The following is an 18,444-nucleotide window of genomic DNA, read 5'->3' on the forward strand; positions in this document are numbered from 1 at the left end:
TATTGAGCACCTATCACCAGATGGAAATAAGGTCCCTGCTCTCACAAAGCTTTCTACCAAATCAAGTAAACAGATAAAGAAAAGTAACCCCAAATTGTGTTAAGTACGAAGACAGAAACAAACCAGTAGGAAATTTTATTAGGCAGGAAGAATTCTCTAAGAAGACAGGATTTAAGCTCAGATCTTCAGGAAAAGAAGGCACCAGAAATATGACAAGCCGGAAAAAGGGCTTCCCAGAAAGAGAGACCAAAGAAGACAAAGGCACTCAGGAAAAAGACCAGCCTATTCTAGGGACAAAAAAAAATTGTCCCTAGAAAATTGTCTAGGGACAATTTTCTGTAAAACCAGACAAAAAAAATTGTCTGGTTTTACTAGAGCAAAAGAGCCAAACGCAGAGTGACATGCGACGAGGAGGCAGAGGACGGCAGAGGCCGGATCACACACAGCCCTGGAGGTCGTGGTAAAAATCTGGAACTAACTCTAGATGCACTGAAGGATTTTGAAAGGAGAAAAATAACTTGATTTACATTTTATAAAAATTGCTCTTAGTTATAACATCAGGCATGGATTGGAAACAGGCAAATGTGAGCATGGAATGTGCTATTACAATCATCTGGGAGAAAAGTCAAGACGATCTGGACTAAAATAAAGCCGGAGATAAGTGGAAGATAAAATACATACTTTGTAGGCAGAACAAAAGCATATGCTTATGAACTAGATGTACGGGATAAAAAAATGATAGGATTTTGTTTTTGAGACGGAGTTTCACTCTTACTGCCCAGGCTGGAGTGCAATGCTGCGATCTTGGCTCACCACAACCCCTGCCTCCCGGGTTCAAGCGATTCTCCTGTCTAAGCCTCCTGAGTAGCTGGGATTACAGGCATGCACCACCACATCCAGCTAATTTTGTATTTTTAATACAGACAAGGTTTCTCCATGTTGGTCAGGAAAGAAGCTAAGGATACATTCTGGATTTCTGGATTTAACAACTAAATAAACAATTTATTGTTTTGTGAAATAAGGAAAACTGAGGCAAAAGAGAAGCAGTAGGAAGAAGAAAAGGGGGAAATGAAGAGTTCACTCTGGATCTGCAGCCTTGAAGATACCTATGAAACCTCAAGATGAAAATAACAAGGGGGAACTGGATGTACACAACTGCAGCTCAGAAGAGAAAGTAAGGCAGAGGGACGTAATGTGAGAGTGATCAGCTCACAGCTGGGGTTTGAAGGCCTGGAAATGAATGAAATCACCTAGGGAAAAAGGAAAAATACCAAAAGGAGACCAGAGTTATTTCCTGAGTCACAGCAGAAGCCTCAACAAAGGAGAACCAGCAGAAAACCAGCAGAGTGTATTAATGCAGAAGCTAAAAGAGGAGAGCATCTGAAGGATGGGGCAGTCAACTATGTCAACTGCCACTGACTGAGAGGCCAAGTGAGATGGGGACAGATGAACAAGTAGATTTGACAGCATGGAAATCACTGATGACAATGGCAAGAGCAACCTCAGTAGAGTGGTGGGGGTGGAAGTCAGACTGGAGTAGATGAGGATGGAATGGAAGGGGAGGAACGAGGATGGCAGGTAGAGCTGTCTCTGAATGCTTCTTCCATGAAGGGGAGTAGAAAAATGGATCTTTTGATAAAGGAGAATGCTAGACTAAGGGATACTCTCTAATGATAGAAGACACTAGAGAACACTAGAGTTTCTCAGCACACTCATGAGAATGATACAAGAGAAAGACGTTGATGATGCAGAAGAGAGAGAGCGAATAACCAAAGAGGCGGAGACCTTGTGTGTCTACAGCAGTAGCTCCCAAGTCGGGTATGCAGGGATTTGTACCGTGATCCCATAGAGTGGTGGGGCACAGAGAAGAGATAGTAGAACTGCTTTATTTTTAATACAAAATGAAAGAAATTAAGAATTATTAAAATACGTATGCATATATATATACACACACACATACAAGTAAGTTTAATATGAATATTATAAAATATACACAAGAACATGAGTACTACCGGTGGTGTGTTGGAGTCACCACACCGGCTCATGAGTGCACTGTGTACATGTCTTTCCAGCTGCACATTCAGTAACACCATGATGGTGGCTTGAAACTCTCCATGGTGAGAGTATTTACATTGCGGAAATCAAAAAACACTAGAAATCAAGGCTGGTTCTTTTCCCCTACAGGCCACTTGTTTAAACATTTTCTAGGATGTCACTATATGCGCTCAAAACTTGTCACTGATAAGAGTATGTGATCAAAAACATTTGGATAGGAGAGAAGATACCTCTTACATTGGAATAAGCTGGAAGGAGAACGAAGGTATAAATTCAGGTAGGATGAGAAATTTAATAGTAGGCAGGTGAGTAAGTTCTAGGGTTTCTTTTGGAGGGGGTGGTTGTTAGAGAATGCTTTGACTTTCTCAGTGAAGTTAAGGTGAATCATTAGCTAAGAATGTATCCTGATCATTAGAGCCATTTGCCAGATAGTTCTGGATTCCTCCCCGTCACCCAGCTTTTTGGGTTCAGCGTGGAATTACACTTCTTGGCCTCCTCATGATGGATGAAACATGGGACTACTTCTGTCCAGTGAGAAATGATGGCCATCCCTCCCAGCCTGGAACATGTCATTGCCAGTGCAAGACCCTCCGGAATACTCTGCACCCCTCTCCCACAGTAGCCAGCTGGTGGCTGCTTGGATCTCTGAGCTACTTTAATGGGTAGTGACTCTGTGCGAACCCACAAATGATACATAAAATGGACCAGAAATATTATTGTGCAAAGCCATTGAGATTTGAGAGTTATCTGTTACTATAGCATAATCCAGCCTGTTCTGGCTGAGGCAGAGTGCAGGAGATGTTATTGGAAGACATGCAGAAACCGGGAGGAAGTAAGCAAAAGAAAAACGAATGCGTCAAGTCTGAACGTGGAAAAATGACTTTACTAGGTAAGCATGGTAGGAATGCCCTGCTTCTCAAAATGTCTATCCGAGGTGTTGACCATGAATTGAAAGTGACAAAGAGAGGAGTCATGTGGCATACCACTATGCAGTGTCATTGAGACTGTCAGGGATCTGTGTAGGATTTAGAATTTCCATATTTCAGTTATCCCAACTGGAAAACAGAAACAGTGATATCGTACTTTCTATTTACATAGCTCATAAAGAAAGCAATGCAATCCTGTAGGCAGAGACCAAACATTCTAGAGCCATAAGCAGTAACTCTAATTCTATTACTTTACTGGTTATTTTCTAAGCAAGTCCCTGAGGCCTCAGCATACTCAAAGCGATGATGAAGAAGTGATGAAGAAGGTAATTTCTTCACACTGTCTTAACACCTCCAGTACTCTCTGAATGGTCCTTAGTATAAAACAATAAAGAAAAGTATAATAATTCCCAAGAACTTAGTTTTTGAACACACTCCCCTCTGGGACTAAGAAAAGAATACTGGAATAACACACTCATCTGCACAAATGCCTGCCCTCCTCCCATTGAAATGTTGCTGCGCTTGTTCAGCATATACTGACTGGGTCTCAATACTACATAAGATCTATTTAACACAGGGAAATTATAACCCTATGCACCAGGAAATCCATATAACCACATAAATATTATCTGTAAATACCCTGACATGAAAAACATCATAAAAAGAAAATAACGTGGGAAAATATTCCATTTTTTTCCCACTTAGATCATGTCCCTTTTCTCTCTGACCACATGTGCTTCTATTCCTGCAGTCCTCAAGTGCCTAGCACTTCAGCAGGCTTTTCCCCCAACTCCACACCTGGATGGTCCTTCCCATCCCCTGGGTCGCCTTCTCAGAGAAACCTTCCCTGAATCTCCACCCTCAAATAGGTGCCCTCTGTTATCACTCCACATACTTTACTTCTCTTTCACAGCACTTATCCATCTGTAACTATATTTATTTAAACTATTATTGGTTTAATAATCTGTCCTGTAAGATCACAAGCTACTAAGATAGTATTAGTGGCCAGGCCCAGTGGCTTGGGCCTGTAATCCCAGCGCTTTGGGAAGCTGAGGCAGGTGGATCACCTGAAGTCAGCAGCTTGAGACCAACCTGACCAACGTCGTTTCTACTAAAAATACAAAAATTAGCTGGGCGTGATGGCGCAGGCCTGTAATCCCAGCTACTCGGGAAGCTGAAGTAGGAGAATCACTTGAACCCAGGAGGTGGAGGTTGCGGTGAACAGAGATCGTGACATTGCACTGCACTCCAGCCTGGGTGACAGAGTGGAAAAAAAAAAAGAAGATAGTATCCGTACCCGTTATAGCCGCCGCACTTGGTTCCACGTAAGTGCTTAAGACGTTTTTCTAAGAAAAAAAGCATTAAAAGACTGAAGAAAGCAGATGAGTGGAAATCTTAGCCAGGCTGGGAAAGAAAACTAAATGTAAGGAGGCACGAGAGACCTTTTCAGGGTGCTAAAAATGTTCTAAAACTGCTGTGATGATGGTTGTACACCTCTGGAAATTTGCCCAAAGTCGCTGAATTGTACAATTTTAAAAGGTGGATTTTATGGTACATAAATTATACACATACATAGTTAATCAATAAACCTTTTTTTAAAAGATTGATAGATGTGAATATCTGAAATTTTAAAATTTTGTATAAAATAAATCATAAAATTAAAAAGCAAACAACCTGGAAAAAAAAAGTACAACCTATATGGCAGAAAAGGGCTTAATACTCTTAATGCAGAACCACTACAAATGTAAATACATATACACACATTCACAAGCAAATTAATAGAGAAGCCTGGTAGCACATAAAACAATTAACTGGCTGGGTGTGGTGGCTCACACCTGTAATCCCAGCACTTTGGGAGGCAAGGCAAAACCCTGTTTCTACTAACAATACAAAAAAATTAGCCAGGCATGGCAGCATGCACCTGTGTTCCCAGCTACTTGTGGGGCTGAGGTGGAAAGATTGCTTGAGCCCAGGAGGCAGAGGCTGCAGTGAGCCTAACCTGGGCCACAGAGTGGGACCCCATCTCTAAAATACATACATACATACATACATAAATAAATAATAAATATTAACTGTACCAAAGTTGGAAAAAATATAATTTGTATTAAATTATACTTAAATTAGTTATTATCAAATTTGCATTAAAAATTTTATAACAGTAATACATATTGTTGATAACAGCAAAATTGAACATTCTGATAGCCTGCAATTAGGAATGCAAAGTATTACAATATTGTTTAAGGCCAACTGGACAAGATCTATCAGAACCTAAACACGCCCACATCTTTTCATTCAGTTATTCTACTTTTAAGAACTTATCATAAGGAAGTTATTAGAGAAACACACCAGGATTATAAGAATATTAATCATAGTATTATTGATAATAATTAAAAACTGAAAACCACCAAAATGCCAGTCAGGGATTAGAAGGGAAAATGGTACAACCACGTGATGGAATATGAAAATAACAAACTTAAATGTTTGAAAGTCAGTAGGAAACTATAGTCACAGAAGAAATTAGTAACAAGATACTTTGGCAAGAGGATCTGTTTCATTAAAAGAAAAACAGTACATATATAAAGACTCACAGGAAAAAAAAAGTACTTGGAGAAAAAGATAGCCAAAAGTTGATGGTGGTTATCCCTGAGTAATGTACTTGGGCATAATTTTAATTTTCTTCTTTAGACATCTACATTATTTTCGAATTTTCCAAAATAAATGTAAAATACTTTTAATCAGAAAAATCAGGGAGCAGATGCTGCGTTAAAAAAATTCTTAATTTTCATGACATTTCTTATATTTGCCAAGAGATTCTTTCTGATGGCTCCAAATGGTCAAAAATCTTTACGAGAACTTCTGGTACTAGTTAAATATGTTTTTAAAGACTCTGGGGAATTTTCACTTCACCACAATGAAAACAAATAATAACAGCTGGTTGATTCTGTCACTATCTCAAAGAAAATGCAAGAAAGATGACCTCCAACCTAAATGCCCCCTTTTATTGTTTATAAAGTAATTAAATTAGTACCTGACACATAAAGGTGCTATATAGCATTTGTTCAATTTTTTTATTTTTTGAGACAGAGTTTTCCTCTGTCATCCAGGCTGGAGTGCAGTGGTGTGATCTCGGCTCACTGCACCTCCGCCTCCTGGGTTCAAGCGATTCTCCAGCCCCTCCTGAGTTCCTGGGATTACAGGCATGTGCCACCACACTCAGCTAATTTTTGTATTTTTAGTAGAGACAGGGTTTCACTATGTTGGCCAGGTTGGTCTTGAACTCCTGACCTCATGACCCGCCCACCTCAACCTCCCAAAGTGCTGGAATTACAGGTATGAACCACTGCGCCTGGTCCAATTTTTCTTTTTTTTTTTTTTTTAAATAATAATAAGTAACTTTGGAGAAGAACTGAACATTAAGTAATTTAATATTAATTCATCCTGTCAAACAAATAAGTTCACTTTCCATTTTGGACAGGTACATGTAGAACATCAGCTATCACACAATAATTTGGAACAGCTGTTGGCAGATTTTCAAATATGCTAGACTTTTTTTCATTTAATCCCATTAGCGTTTTTTCCAAGGAGTATGCAGTCATGAAATTTATATTAGTAGGTGTCTGGTCACATACTGTATTTCTGGAGATCTATAAATGATCCTGTGGCATAAGTGATGATTATATAGTTTAATAAGTATTTGGAAAGGTATTTTAGATATAAAATGCCAGCATGCCAGGCCTTTGTCAATGGTTGAAAGACGTGGAAAGCTAAGCTCTCTGGAGATCAGGCTTCATTTTCTGTCTATTTTAAGCCATTATATAAAAATTCTACCTTTTCCTCTCATCAAGAGATGCTTCTGAAAAGATTTCATCATACAGAGAAGTCAGACATGGTTTTAAATGAGTAAGATACCAGTTTACCAGAGGCTCACTTAAATGAAGCCCAGTGGAACTTCAGTAGAGAGAAATAAAATTTAAAATCTTCAAGTGACTTGGGAAATGCCCTTCACTTAAAAGTGCTAGAATATTCTGATTTCAGAGGAGCACATTTCTAATCTGGCTGTTAATAGGTTTTGACCCCAACCCTTTCTATTTTGCACTCAGCAATTTACACCCTATCACTCATAATATTTTCTACATAATTTTTGTTGTAAAATGCTTGTGACTTGGCAGCCACCCCACAACTAATGGGCTAAACACTCATCTGGCCCAGACTCTGCGTAATGCGAAGTAGAGCCCCAAAAGGGATATACTTCTGGAGTAGGCGTTCAGGCTCTGCCACAGCTAATCACAAGACTTGAGGTACCATGCGCTTTGCTACAAAATGACACAGATGCTTATTCATTCATTCATTCAATACTTCATTTCATTTTGTTTATTTAAATTTCTCATACACTTGCTATGTACCAGGCACTGTACAAAGTGCCAGAGATACAAGGATTAAAGAAGATAGGTCCTGTTTGACAGCATCTCATAATTTAACAGTATAGACCGAAATGGAAACCAAAAGAGAACTTACCACAGCAGAAGTGTGAGTATACTGCTATGGGCGTGGGAATAATTAGGAAGGAAAAGCTGGAAAATCCTTAGGTACTGAATACATATGTATTGAGCACATACTATTTGCAAAGCACTTGGTGCTGGGAATAAGGAAGAGAACAAAATGTCTTTTTTCTCTCTAGGAGCTCATGTTCTAGGTAGGTGAGCCAGACAATAAGCATATAAATAAGTAAAAATATATAGTATTTTAGATGATAAGTCTATGGAGAAAAATCAAGCCGAGAAAATAGGATGGGGAGTGCTGGGATACGTATTACTATTTTACACAGGGTGGTCAGGGAAGGTCTCTAGATACAATTACATCAGAGCAGAAGAAAGCAAGAAATAAGGATACAATCTCTCAGATGCCTGTGGGGAGAGTTCCAGGTAGGGGGAACATTCAGTGCAAAGGCCCTGGGGAAGGAGTGAGCTTGGTTTATTCCAGGAGGAGTAAAGTGCCAGAATGGGAAGAAAAGTGTGACGAGGGTGGAGAGTGGGCAGGGGCAGGAAGTGAGGCGAGGGAAGCAGTTAGGAACCCAAGCGTGTAGAGTTTTGTGGGTGCATGTAAGGTCCTGGGCTGATGGGAAGCTATCCAAGGGCTTTGAGCAAGAAAGTGTAATGAGCTGATTTATGCTTTTAAAAGATCACTCCAGATGTTGTGTTAAAATGAACTAGACCGGGGGAGGGAGGCAGAACCAGTCAGGAGGCCACTGCAACAGACAGGATGGTAGTTTTGGCCACAATGTAAGCAGCAGAGGTGGTGAAAAGCAGTCAGGTTTTTCTTTTTTTTTTTTTGAGACGGAGTTTCGTTCTTCTTACCCAGGCTGGAGTGCAATGGCACAATCTCGGCTCACCGCAACCTCCGCCTCCTGGGTTCAGGCAATTCTCCTGCCTCAGCCTCCTGAGTAGCTGGGATTACAGGCACATGCCACCATGCCCAGCTGAATTTTTGCATTTTTAGTAGAGACGGGGTTTCACCATGTTGACCAGAATGGTCTCGATCTCTTGACCTCGTGATCCACCCGCCTCGGCCTCCCAAAGTGCTGGGATTACAGGCGTGAGCCACCGTGCCCAGCCGTCAGGGTTTTCATACAATCTAGAACAAAAGGGATTTTCTGATTCCTTCACAGAATATATAGTGTTTAAGTAGGGTCTTTAAAAGTAGCTGCTCACCAGACAGAAGAGGGAAGAAAGTACTAGTGGGCACAAAGGCCAGGAAGGATAAGAGGGCGCAGCAGAGTCAGGGTGGAACCAAGAACTCCCTATTAAAGGGGTTTATGGCTGGGCGCCATTTTAGGCCACGGGATGAGATTACACCATAGAGGTAGACTGGGGTCAGAAAGTCAATGGCGGCCAGGCCCGGTGGCTCACGCCTGTAATCCCAGCACTTTGGGAGGCTGAGATGGGCAGATCACTTAAAGTCAGGAGTTTGAGGCCAGCCTGACCAACATGGCAAAAACCTGTCTCTACTAAAAATACACATATTAGCCAGGCATAGAGGCATACGCTTGTAGTCCCAGCTACCTGGGAGGCTGAGGCAGTGCTGTGATCTTGGCTCATTACTATCTCTGCCTCTTGGGTTCAAGCAAGAGGCAGAGGTTGTAGTGAGCCAAGATCACAGCACTGCATTTCAGCCTGGGCGACAGAGTGAGACTCTGTCTCAAAAACAGAAAGAAAGAAAGTCAATGGCCTTATAGGGTGGATATACTGAAGAATTTGAACTTGACCTTGGAAGAGAAGGAGACTCCACAACATTTATAAAACAAGGAGGTACAGGTCAGTTCTGATGGCACTGGGAAGGGCATGAGGAACGCCGATCAGGGGGATGCTAAAACTGCAGAGGCCGAAGGTGACCAACGTGGCCTACATGTTCAAGTAGTGTCTGCGGGATGGGAAAAGAAAAACAATTTGAGAGATGCGGAAGAGGTAAAACCACAGGGGCCCAGTGACTAGATGAGCGAAGAAAGCAATGGGTAGAAGTTGAGGGTGGTGAGCTTTCTAATTTCAAGAATGGAACTAGCGGACCCCATTAGAGAAGAGGCTGAGTGGGAAGAGCCTTGTAGAAAGAATCCTTATTAAAATGTAAGTCACATCCTGTCACATTTGCCTCCTCATCTCAGAGTAACTGCCAATATTCTCAGGACAGACTGCAAGTTCCGGTATAACCAGGCCCCCGTCTCTCTCTGTGACTGCATCTGCCCTGCTCTCACCAGCTCTCTCCCTCTACTCCGGGTATGTGGGCCTCGGGTGAAATCCTGTCTCTACCAAAATTACAAAAATTAGCCAGGCATGGTGGAAGGTACCTGTAACCCAAGCCACTTGAGAGGCTGAGGCAAGAGAATCGCTTGAACCCAGGAGGCAGAGGTTGCAGTGGGCCAAGACTGCACCACTGTACTCCAGCCTGGGCAACAGAGTGAGACTCTGTTTCAAAAAGAAAAAAAAAGGTGGCCAGGTGCGGTGGCTTGCACCTGTAATCCCAGCACTTTGGGAGGCCGAGGAAAGTGGATCACCTGAGGTCAGGAGATTGAGACTACCCTGGCTAACACAGTGAAAGCCCATCTCTACTAAAAATACAAAAAAATAGCCGGGCGTGGTGGCATATACCTGTAGTTCCAGCTACTCGGGAGGCTGAGGCAGGAGAACTGCTTGAACCCAGGAGGCAGAGGTTGCAGTGAGCTGAGATCGTGCCACTGCACTCCAGCCTGGGCGACAGAGTGAGACTCTATCTCAAAANAAAAAAAAAAAAAAAAAAAAGGTGCACTTACAGTGATTAGATATTGGTATCAGGGTTTGTTATGGGCCTTGGAAAGATAACAGAAAAGTCTTGATAGTTGTTCTGTTTGCATTTGGGTTTCCTTTTATCCCTCAGTGGATGGCTGGTTCAGAGCACAGCAGGCTGATAACCTTTTGTATTTTATTCTTCCTGTACCATTTTCATACCACAAAAGCTGAAATGGCTCGGCAGTTGCTTTGTGACAATGCATGTAATCATGTACCAGAGGCTTATAGCTAGGAAAATATTAGTAAGCATTTCAGAACTAATTGCATTTTTGTACATTTACCTGTCTTAAGGGTACTTTTAAAAATTATTTTTTCCCTGATTGCAAAAGAATATACATTCACTGCAGATAATTTGGAAGGCTGGGAAAGCTCAAAAGAAAACACTCACCCTGTCACTATGAGGTATGACATTTCTGTACATATCTGTCAAATCTTTCCAGATGCCAACTCCCTGGGTAGGTGTGTATGTGTGTAGAAGCAAAATTTAAATCATACTAAACTCATCATTACTATATATAACTGGTTTTCCAAATTAACTATTGCATGCATGCATGCATACATTCAAGCAAACACATTCAGCACCTGATAGGTACCAGGAACTGAACAAGTACAGAGGATAAGGGAAGCCAGCATACAAAAAAAAAAAAAAAAAAAAAAAAAAAAAAAAAAAAAAAAAAAAAAAAAAAAAAAAAAAAAAAAAAAAAAAAAAAAAAAAAAAAAAATCATTACAATTACACGAGATTAATGCCGGACATGGTGGCTCACACCTGTAATCCCAGCACTTTGGGAGACCAAATCACTGGAGGTCAGAAGTTGCAGACCAACCTGGCCAATGTGGTGAAATCATGTCTCTACTAAAAATACAAAAATTAGCCAGACGCACTCACTTGAACCAAGGAGGCAGAAGTTGCAGTGAGCTCAGATCTCGCCACTACACTCCAGCCTGGACATGACACAGCGAGACTCTGTCTCAAAAAAAAAAAAAATTAAGTGAGATTAAGTGCTGACAAAGGTATAGATAAAGTACAAGAGCAGAGGCAGAGATAACTCTGGTTGTAGAGATGTCAGGGAAGCTTCTTACAGGAGATGACATATGAGCTGTTACTAACAGGTAACACAGAAGTTCACCAAGGAAAGAAGAGACAGGCGGGGCGTGGTGGCTCAGGGCTGTAATCCCAGCACTTTGGGAGCCCAAGGCATGTGAATGGCTTGAGCTCAGGAGTTCAAGACCAGCCTGGGCAGCGTGGTGAAACCCCGTCTCTACAAAAGTATTTAAAAAATTAGCCAGGCGTGGTCTGTAGTCTCAGCTACTTGGGAGGCTGGGGCGGGAGAATCACCTGTGTCCAGGAAGCAGAGGTTACAGTGAGTCCAGATGGCACCACTGCATTCCAGTCTAGGCAACAGAATTGGGATCTTGTGTCAAAAAAATTTTTTTAAAGAAAGAGGAGACAGATAAAGAGAGGGAGGTATGTCAGCAGAGGATGTCGCAAGAAGGGCCCAAAAATGAAACTCATAGCAAATTTGAAGTACTGCAAAAATCCAGTGTGGATAAAAAGGTGTAGGAGCAGGAAGATGAGGCTGAAAATGCAGGAGCCAGGCGATGATGTGGGATTTGAAGCAGAGGATTGCCAGGCTCAGATTTACATCTTGGTTAGAAAATACCACAGCTTCAAGGATGAAGGTTGTGGGGCAAAGAGAGAAACGAGAGAGACCTATAAGAGGACTGATCGTGAAAAGGAAAGATGGTGCAAATCAAATGAGAATGGAGATAAGAGACAGTGTCCTGGAAATAATATTGAACAAGAAGTCGCAGGAATCATATTGACCTGGATTCTACATGGGTAAAGTCCTCCCTTTCTCTCTTCCTTCCTTGGTTACTGATGGTCAGCTATGTACATGCAGGTGCTAGAGATACAAAGATGCTGTGACCTAATTACTATACCCAAAGACTTTCTAGTAGGAAAGAAGAGGTAAAAATTCATTATTTTTACATGCCCAGAAGACTTACCCTTCCTTCTTTGGAAACAGGACTCCAATTTTCCTTTGGGGAAGTCACCCATGTCTAAGTCACATAGTGCATGCTGTTTGGTGGGAGTACTCCCACTCCCACCCCACTCCAAGAGTAGATGCATGAATAGGCTAGGCAAACAGGAGCATTTGACTCTCCTGAACACGATGACTAGTTCAGAGACAGGCACATGACTCCCACAAGGCCAACAGGATTACTTTCTGGAGAATTTGATGGAACTAGGGAAAAAGAACTCACTACCTTTTTCTAAGATCCCAGATGCCAAAAACCAGAAGCTGTCAAGAGTCCTGCTAGACTCTCAGTTGAGAGCCTATTGAGCACAAGGTCACAATGAGGAAAACTAAGCCAAGAAAAACAGAGAAAACCAGTGATCGGGTGACATCTTTTATAAAGTTCAAGTTAGCCACATACTCTTGACTTCTAAGGCAAGTCAATAGATTCCCCTTGTTTATTGCCACAGTGAGTTGGATTTGGGTTTTTGTCATGCGTAATTGAAACAGTGGTGACTAATTCAGAGAGAGAGACATGGAATCCTATAATTCCAATACCATGTGCTAGGTGGTGTAGAGTTATTTACAAGAAACAAGAGTGCAATGACTTGTAGGTATGGTAAGCTGGGAAAATGTTCACATAGGAGGTGATGTTTAACTGAATTCTTGAAGAATTAGCCATCTGCAACAGGGCAAGTAATAGGGTAAGGAATAAAAAGAAGGACGAGGAGCTATACAGAAGTAACAGCACGAACAGAGACGAGGAAGTGTGGAATGTCTGAGGAAGTAAAAACCGTCACTATGCTAAAGTATTAAGCACACAGCAAAAAGCTGATTTTGAAGAAATGTACATGCTCTGTAGGCCATAAGGAGTCACAGGGGGATCAAATTCATCCTTTTCACCTGTTATCTAACCTCTCTTGCTCTGTTACCTCACAGGTAAAATAAGATCAATCAGAACACATCACTGAAATTGATAAAAATATTAAAATACCTTACCTGCTGATAGAATTCATCATCTTTGGGAGTTAGATAAGGAAGCCAAGTGTCTTCAAGCTCTTCAAGAAGCCTCAGTTTCTGTTTGAAAATAATAATAATTACATATAAGTGAATATACAATGACCCAAATTAGGATGCTCTCTTATTTTTCCAGTAAGAGAATACAAAAAAATTTTAGCCAACTTGAATTTATAATCTTTTAGAGATAGAATCTGTCAAATGTCAATTATAAAATGTATTTATTAAATTACAAACTTTTCTCTTTTTTTTTTAGGGACAGTTCACTCTGTCACCCAGGCTGGAATACAGTGGTATGGTCATAACTCACTATAACATCAAGCTCCTGGTCTCAAGTGATCCTCCCACCTTATCCTCCCAAGTAGCTGGGACTAAGAGGTGCCACCATGCTTGAATATTTTTTTTGTATTTTTAGTAGGGACAAGGTCTCACTATGTTGCCCAGGCTGGTCTCAAAGTACTGGCCTCAGGCAATCTTTCCAACCTGGCCACCTAAAGTGCTGGGATTATAGGCATGAGTCATAGCACCTAGCCAATTACATACACACTAAATTATACATGATATGAAGCATAAATTTTGAAATAATTTTATTCACTCTCTCATTTCACGAGACAATTTGATTCATTCTTCACATATATTGTTGCCGTCTGGGCCTTTTTCATCACTAGAGTCACCTTACAAGTCATAATCTGCTTGAGACATAGTAGCTTGTAAATCCTTTTATGGTACTATCACCGGAAATATCAAACCAAGCCACAAGTATCCATTTGCATAATGTCAGGATATTTGGAATATTCATTCATCTGGTAAACATTTATTTGAGATCATATCCACTTACAGAATTGCTTTTTTAGAGTGATCTATCATCTCTACAATAATTACTAAATCTGTGTTAACATCTTTGTTTCTTTTCTTTTCCAATTTCATGAAGCAGCCTTTTAAAGCACTCAAAGCCAGCATTGTCTGAGGCTATTTCAAGAGCCTATCTTTTCCCCAACAGTACTGTGCTATTCAAACAAAGTAACTGAGAGGGGACCTCATATGATAAAAAGTATCTTATAAGGAATCAGATACATATAAGGCACCTTCCTCCTTCTGAGGGATATGTTTCAAACAATATCTGACCTTACGTTCAAGAATAAATGGAGTTTGTATGTGTACATGGGTCATAAATGGCAAAAATGTACACATACAATCACAGACACCTATATACAGACATGTACATACTATAGACATTATCTGTAAGAAAAAAAGCAAAAACAGCAGAAACAACTGGGTTTTAAATAAAAATGCATAAATGCATCATCAAAGCTACTGTCAGCCAGTAAGTTACCTTTATAAGAACTGGATAATGGTACACCTTGCTCTGGGCCAATATAGTCCCACTCAGTAAGAATATAGCTTGGTAAACACAAACTGGATTTCAGGTTCCACCTGTTCCCATGGCCATTGTCTTTATACGGTGCACAACCTACTCAACCAAACATGGCGGCCCTGGGTACTATCCTCTCCCACCCCAAGATAGCAGCCTTCTCTAACAAACCCATCACAGAGTAGTCAGAGGAAACTTCCTTTTGGGTAGAACACAAATTCTTTCCAGGCATTTTTTATCATTATCCAAAGTGAGGAAAGAGAAAGGGAATAGACGTATAGCCCCCAATTGACCTAAGAGACACAAAACCAAATTCTACTCTTAGGCATAATTCTATTATATTTATTTAATCAAAGCCTTTGTTTAGACTGTAGGTGTTTTCTCATTTATAATGAAAAGGTTGACTTAACAGATAAACTATGAATACTTTTTTTTAAAGACAGGGTCTCACTCTGTCCCACAGGCTAAAGTGTAGTGGCCCAATCACAGCTCACTGCAGCCTTGAGTTCCCGGGCTTAGGTGATTCTCCCAACTCAGCCTCCCAAGTAACTGGGACAAAAGATGCAATGCCACCATGCCTGGCTAATTTTGTTTTACTTTTTTCTGCAGAGATGAGTCTCAGTATGAGAGCCAGGCTTGTCTCAAACTTCTGGGCTCAAACGAACTACTGGCCTTGGCCTCCCAAAGTGCTGGGATTACAGGAACGAGCTACCATGTCTGGCCTAAATTACGAATACTTTTATAATTATAATACGTTAACACACACCATTACAAATAATCAACAAACCAGTGTGGCTAATTCACTACTGGTTAATTGATTTATCTGTTTTTCAGTATTAACCATTATTTGTGCCACAGAAAGAACCAATGATATTTCCATGCATATACTTGTACATTTCTGCATTTCATCATAAATTTAATCACAATCTACACTTCAATTTTTACTTCAAGCTCAGAAAAGCCTCCATTTTCCTATGAATATGTTACCAATTCTTAGTCTTTTTTATACACAAAGTACCAGAATATTGATAAATGCCAAAAAAGGTGAGCCTTGAATAATTCAAATGCACATTTCTCAAACCTTGAAATGGCTCCACCTTGCAAACACCACCTTAAGATCTCTTCATGACAGTCCATCAGTAAAGCTCATCTACGTCTAAAGTGGAACACAAAAGTATGGACTCCCAAAAGGAATTACGTACTCCACCTAAATCAGATAAAACAGCAACAGACCTGTCCCATAGGTCGACAAGTGCCAATGTAGGCTGAACCTCTACTTGTAATTTATGCTTCAGCTAAATGCTTTTAACAACCACCGCTTCTCAGTTCATTTCAGAACTGAGCATCAGACAGGTATAAAGCATTGTAATTTAGAAGGCTGTATCAAAAGGATAAAATTTGACAAGATTTTTCCTACTCTAGAGCAAGCAGCATGTAATTGATCTTCCACTAGGAATTTTCATTTTAATACTGTGAGCATTGTTGTATCTATATGACAGCAGAGAATGGGGGCCAGAAAATCACCCATATTAAGACCGTACAGATAAAAATCTGCTCTGAACATCAACACTCTCTACTTGCAATTTTACCAAGTAACTGACAAGGTCATTTATTAAATAACAATATTTACAAACATAAAGAGAAGTTTGGGTCATGCTTGCATCAATGAAATCAATCACATAACAATATTAAATTAAATTGGTAGCTCATAAATATCAAAATTAAAAATTTTTTGACTGCTTTATTAAAATCAAAGATTAAGATTCCTTTATGAAAAGGGAGTAAGACTAGGAGAAACAGGCCCTCTCCTTTTCTGCTATCAGGAGGGCAAAACAGAACCATACTTAGGGAGGGTAACAGTCAATTCCTTTCAAAATTCAAATACATTTACCATGTGAGCCAGCAATCCTGCTTCTGATTTAGCCTTCTAATATACTTTTACCATGTTCAGAAGAATATATGCACAAGGCTACTCATTACATCATATTATTTGTAGAATAAAAGTTTGGAGTGCACACTGAATTGGACATTTCAAAAGGGTGAATTTTATGACATGTGAATTATCTCAATAGAGCAAAAAGATTAGAAACAATGCAAATTTCCAGCCACAGAGGGCAGTTGAATAAACTACAGGACATCCACATGATGAAGTATAATGCAACAGTAAACAAAAACAAGGATGCTCTCTGGTGTTTTTTCAGCTTTTTGTTTCTGGTTTTTGTTTTTGTTTTTTTGAGACGGAGTCTCACTCCGTCACCAGGCTGGAGTATAGTGGCGCGATCTCGGCTCACTGCAACCTCCACCTCCCGGGTTCAAGCAATTCTCTTGCCTCAGCCTCCTGAGTAGCTGGGATTACAGGCATGCATCACCACACCCAGCTAACTTTTGTATTTTTTAGTAGAGACAGGGTTTAACTATGTTGGCCAGGCTGGTCATGAACTCCTAAACTCAGGTGATCTGCCCACCTTTGCCTCCCAAAGTGCTGAGATTACAGGAGTGAGCCACTGTACCCGGTCTCTGTTTATGAACTAAAAACCTCTCCAGAAGATATTGGGAAGTAAAAAGCAAGGCACAGAACATCTGCTTGTATTTGCATATAGAAACATAAAGAATACATGACAGACTATTAAAGTGATTATCAGTCAATAGAGGTGGGAAATGACTAGAAAGGGACAGAGGCAGAGTCAAGACTACTCACAATATTCTATTTTATATTGTTTTGACTTTTGCACTATGTAAGCATCTTACCTATTCAACATCTCACCTATTACCAACTCAAATCTACGAATTCCTCACATGAAATGCAGTATAAAGATGAAGACAACATGATTTTTGGCATTGTTTTACAAAGTACATACTTTTGTCCATGTACAATGAAGTATTTATTTGGAAAAGAGGAGAGGAAAAAAACAGCGCTGACAATTGTCTTTGTGTCAAATGCCAACCACAGTAAACACACACAACATTAAAATGCACTCTGGAGTGCAGGTAGAAGGAGCTCACGTTTGACTGTCAGATCTGGCTAACTGCTGCTCCTCGGCCTGATGTACAGATAAATCCACACAGCTGGGCCCTGCAGCACACTGCTCTGCTCACACATTTCTTTGCTGTCACACTTGTGTCAAATACATCAAGCTGCTCACAAATGCCACAAGGAGAGCCAGAGAGAGCATGAAGCCTCAGCTCTCCTACCTGGCAGGAGGGGCAGATGAAGATCCTTCCATTCAGGCTACCACCCATTTCCACAGCTCTAGCAAAATAAGAGGAAAAAGGACCTATGTAAAATACACCACAGCCAGGCACCGTGGCTCACACGTGTAATCTCAGCACTTTGGGAGGCGGAGGCAGGAAGATCTCTAGAACTTAGGAATTCGAGACTAGCTTGGGCAACATGGCAAAACCCCGTCTCTATGAAAAAGTACAAAAATTAGTTGGGCGTGGTGGTGTGCACCTGTAGTCCCAGCAACTCGGGAGGCTGAGGTAAGAGGATCGCTTGAACCCAGGAGGCAGAGGTTGCAGTGAGCCGAGATCACACCACTGCACTCCAGCCTGTGTCACAGAGTAAGACTGTCTCAAAAAAAATTTTTTTAAAACACAGCAACTCAAAGCCATAACAGTTTAGTTAGATATCAGAAAATATACCAGCCATAAGCCTCTGCCTTACTGTAAAACAGTTAAGCTGTATCTGAGCTTGTATATCTTGTCAAACAGAGATATGGTTTGAGAGTCTTACAGTAAT

The 18,444-nt window shown here is 40.7% G+C and overlaps 1 protein-coding gene across 1 annotated transcript in view; it reads right to left on the bottom strand.

Annotated features, from left to right (window-relative positions):
* FTO (FTO alpha-ketoglutarate dependent dioxygenase) overlaps positions 1-18,444 on the bottom strand; it is a 412,690-nt gene that overhangs the window by 290,669 nt on the left and 103,577 nt on the right. The window contains exon 2 of the mRNA XM_017530086.2: positions 13,316-13,393. Within this exon, the coding sequence (XP_017385575.1) occupies positions 13,316-13,393 (78 nt within the window). The remainder of the gene's footprint in view (positions 1-13,315; positions 13,394-18,444) is intronic.

The sequence above is a fragment of the Cebus imitator genome, unplaced genomic scaffold (assembly GCF_001604975.1).
Source record: "Cebus imitator isolate Cc_AM_T3 unplaced genomic scaffold, Cebus_imitator-1.0 Scaffold63, whole genome shotgun sequence".
Taxonomy (NCBI): Eukaryota; Metazoa; Chordata; class Mammalia; order Primates; family Cebidae; genus Cebus; species Cebus imitator.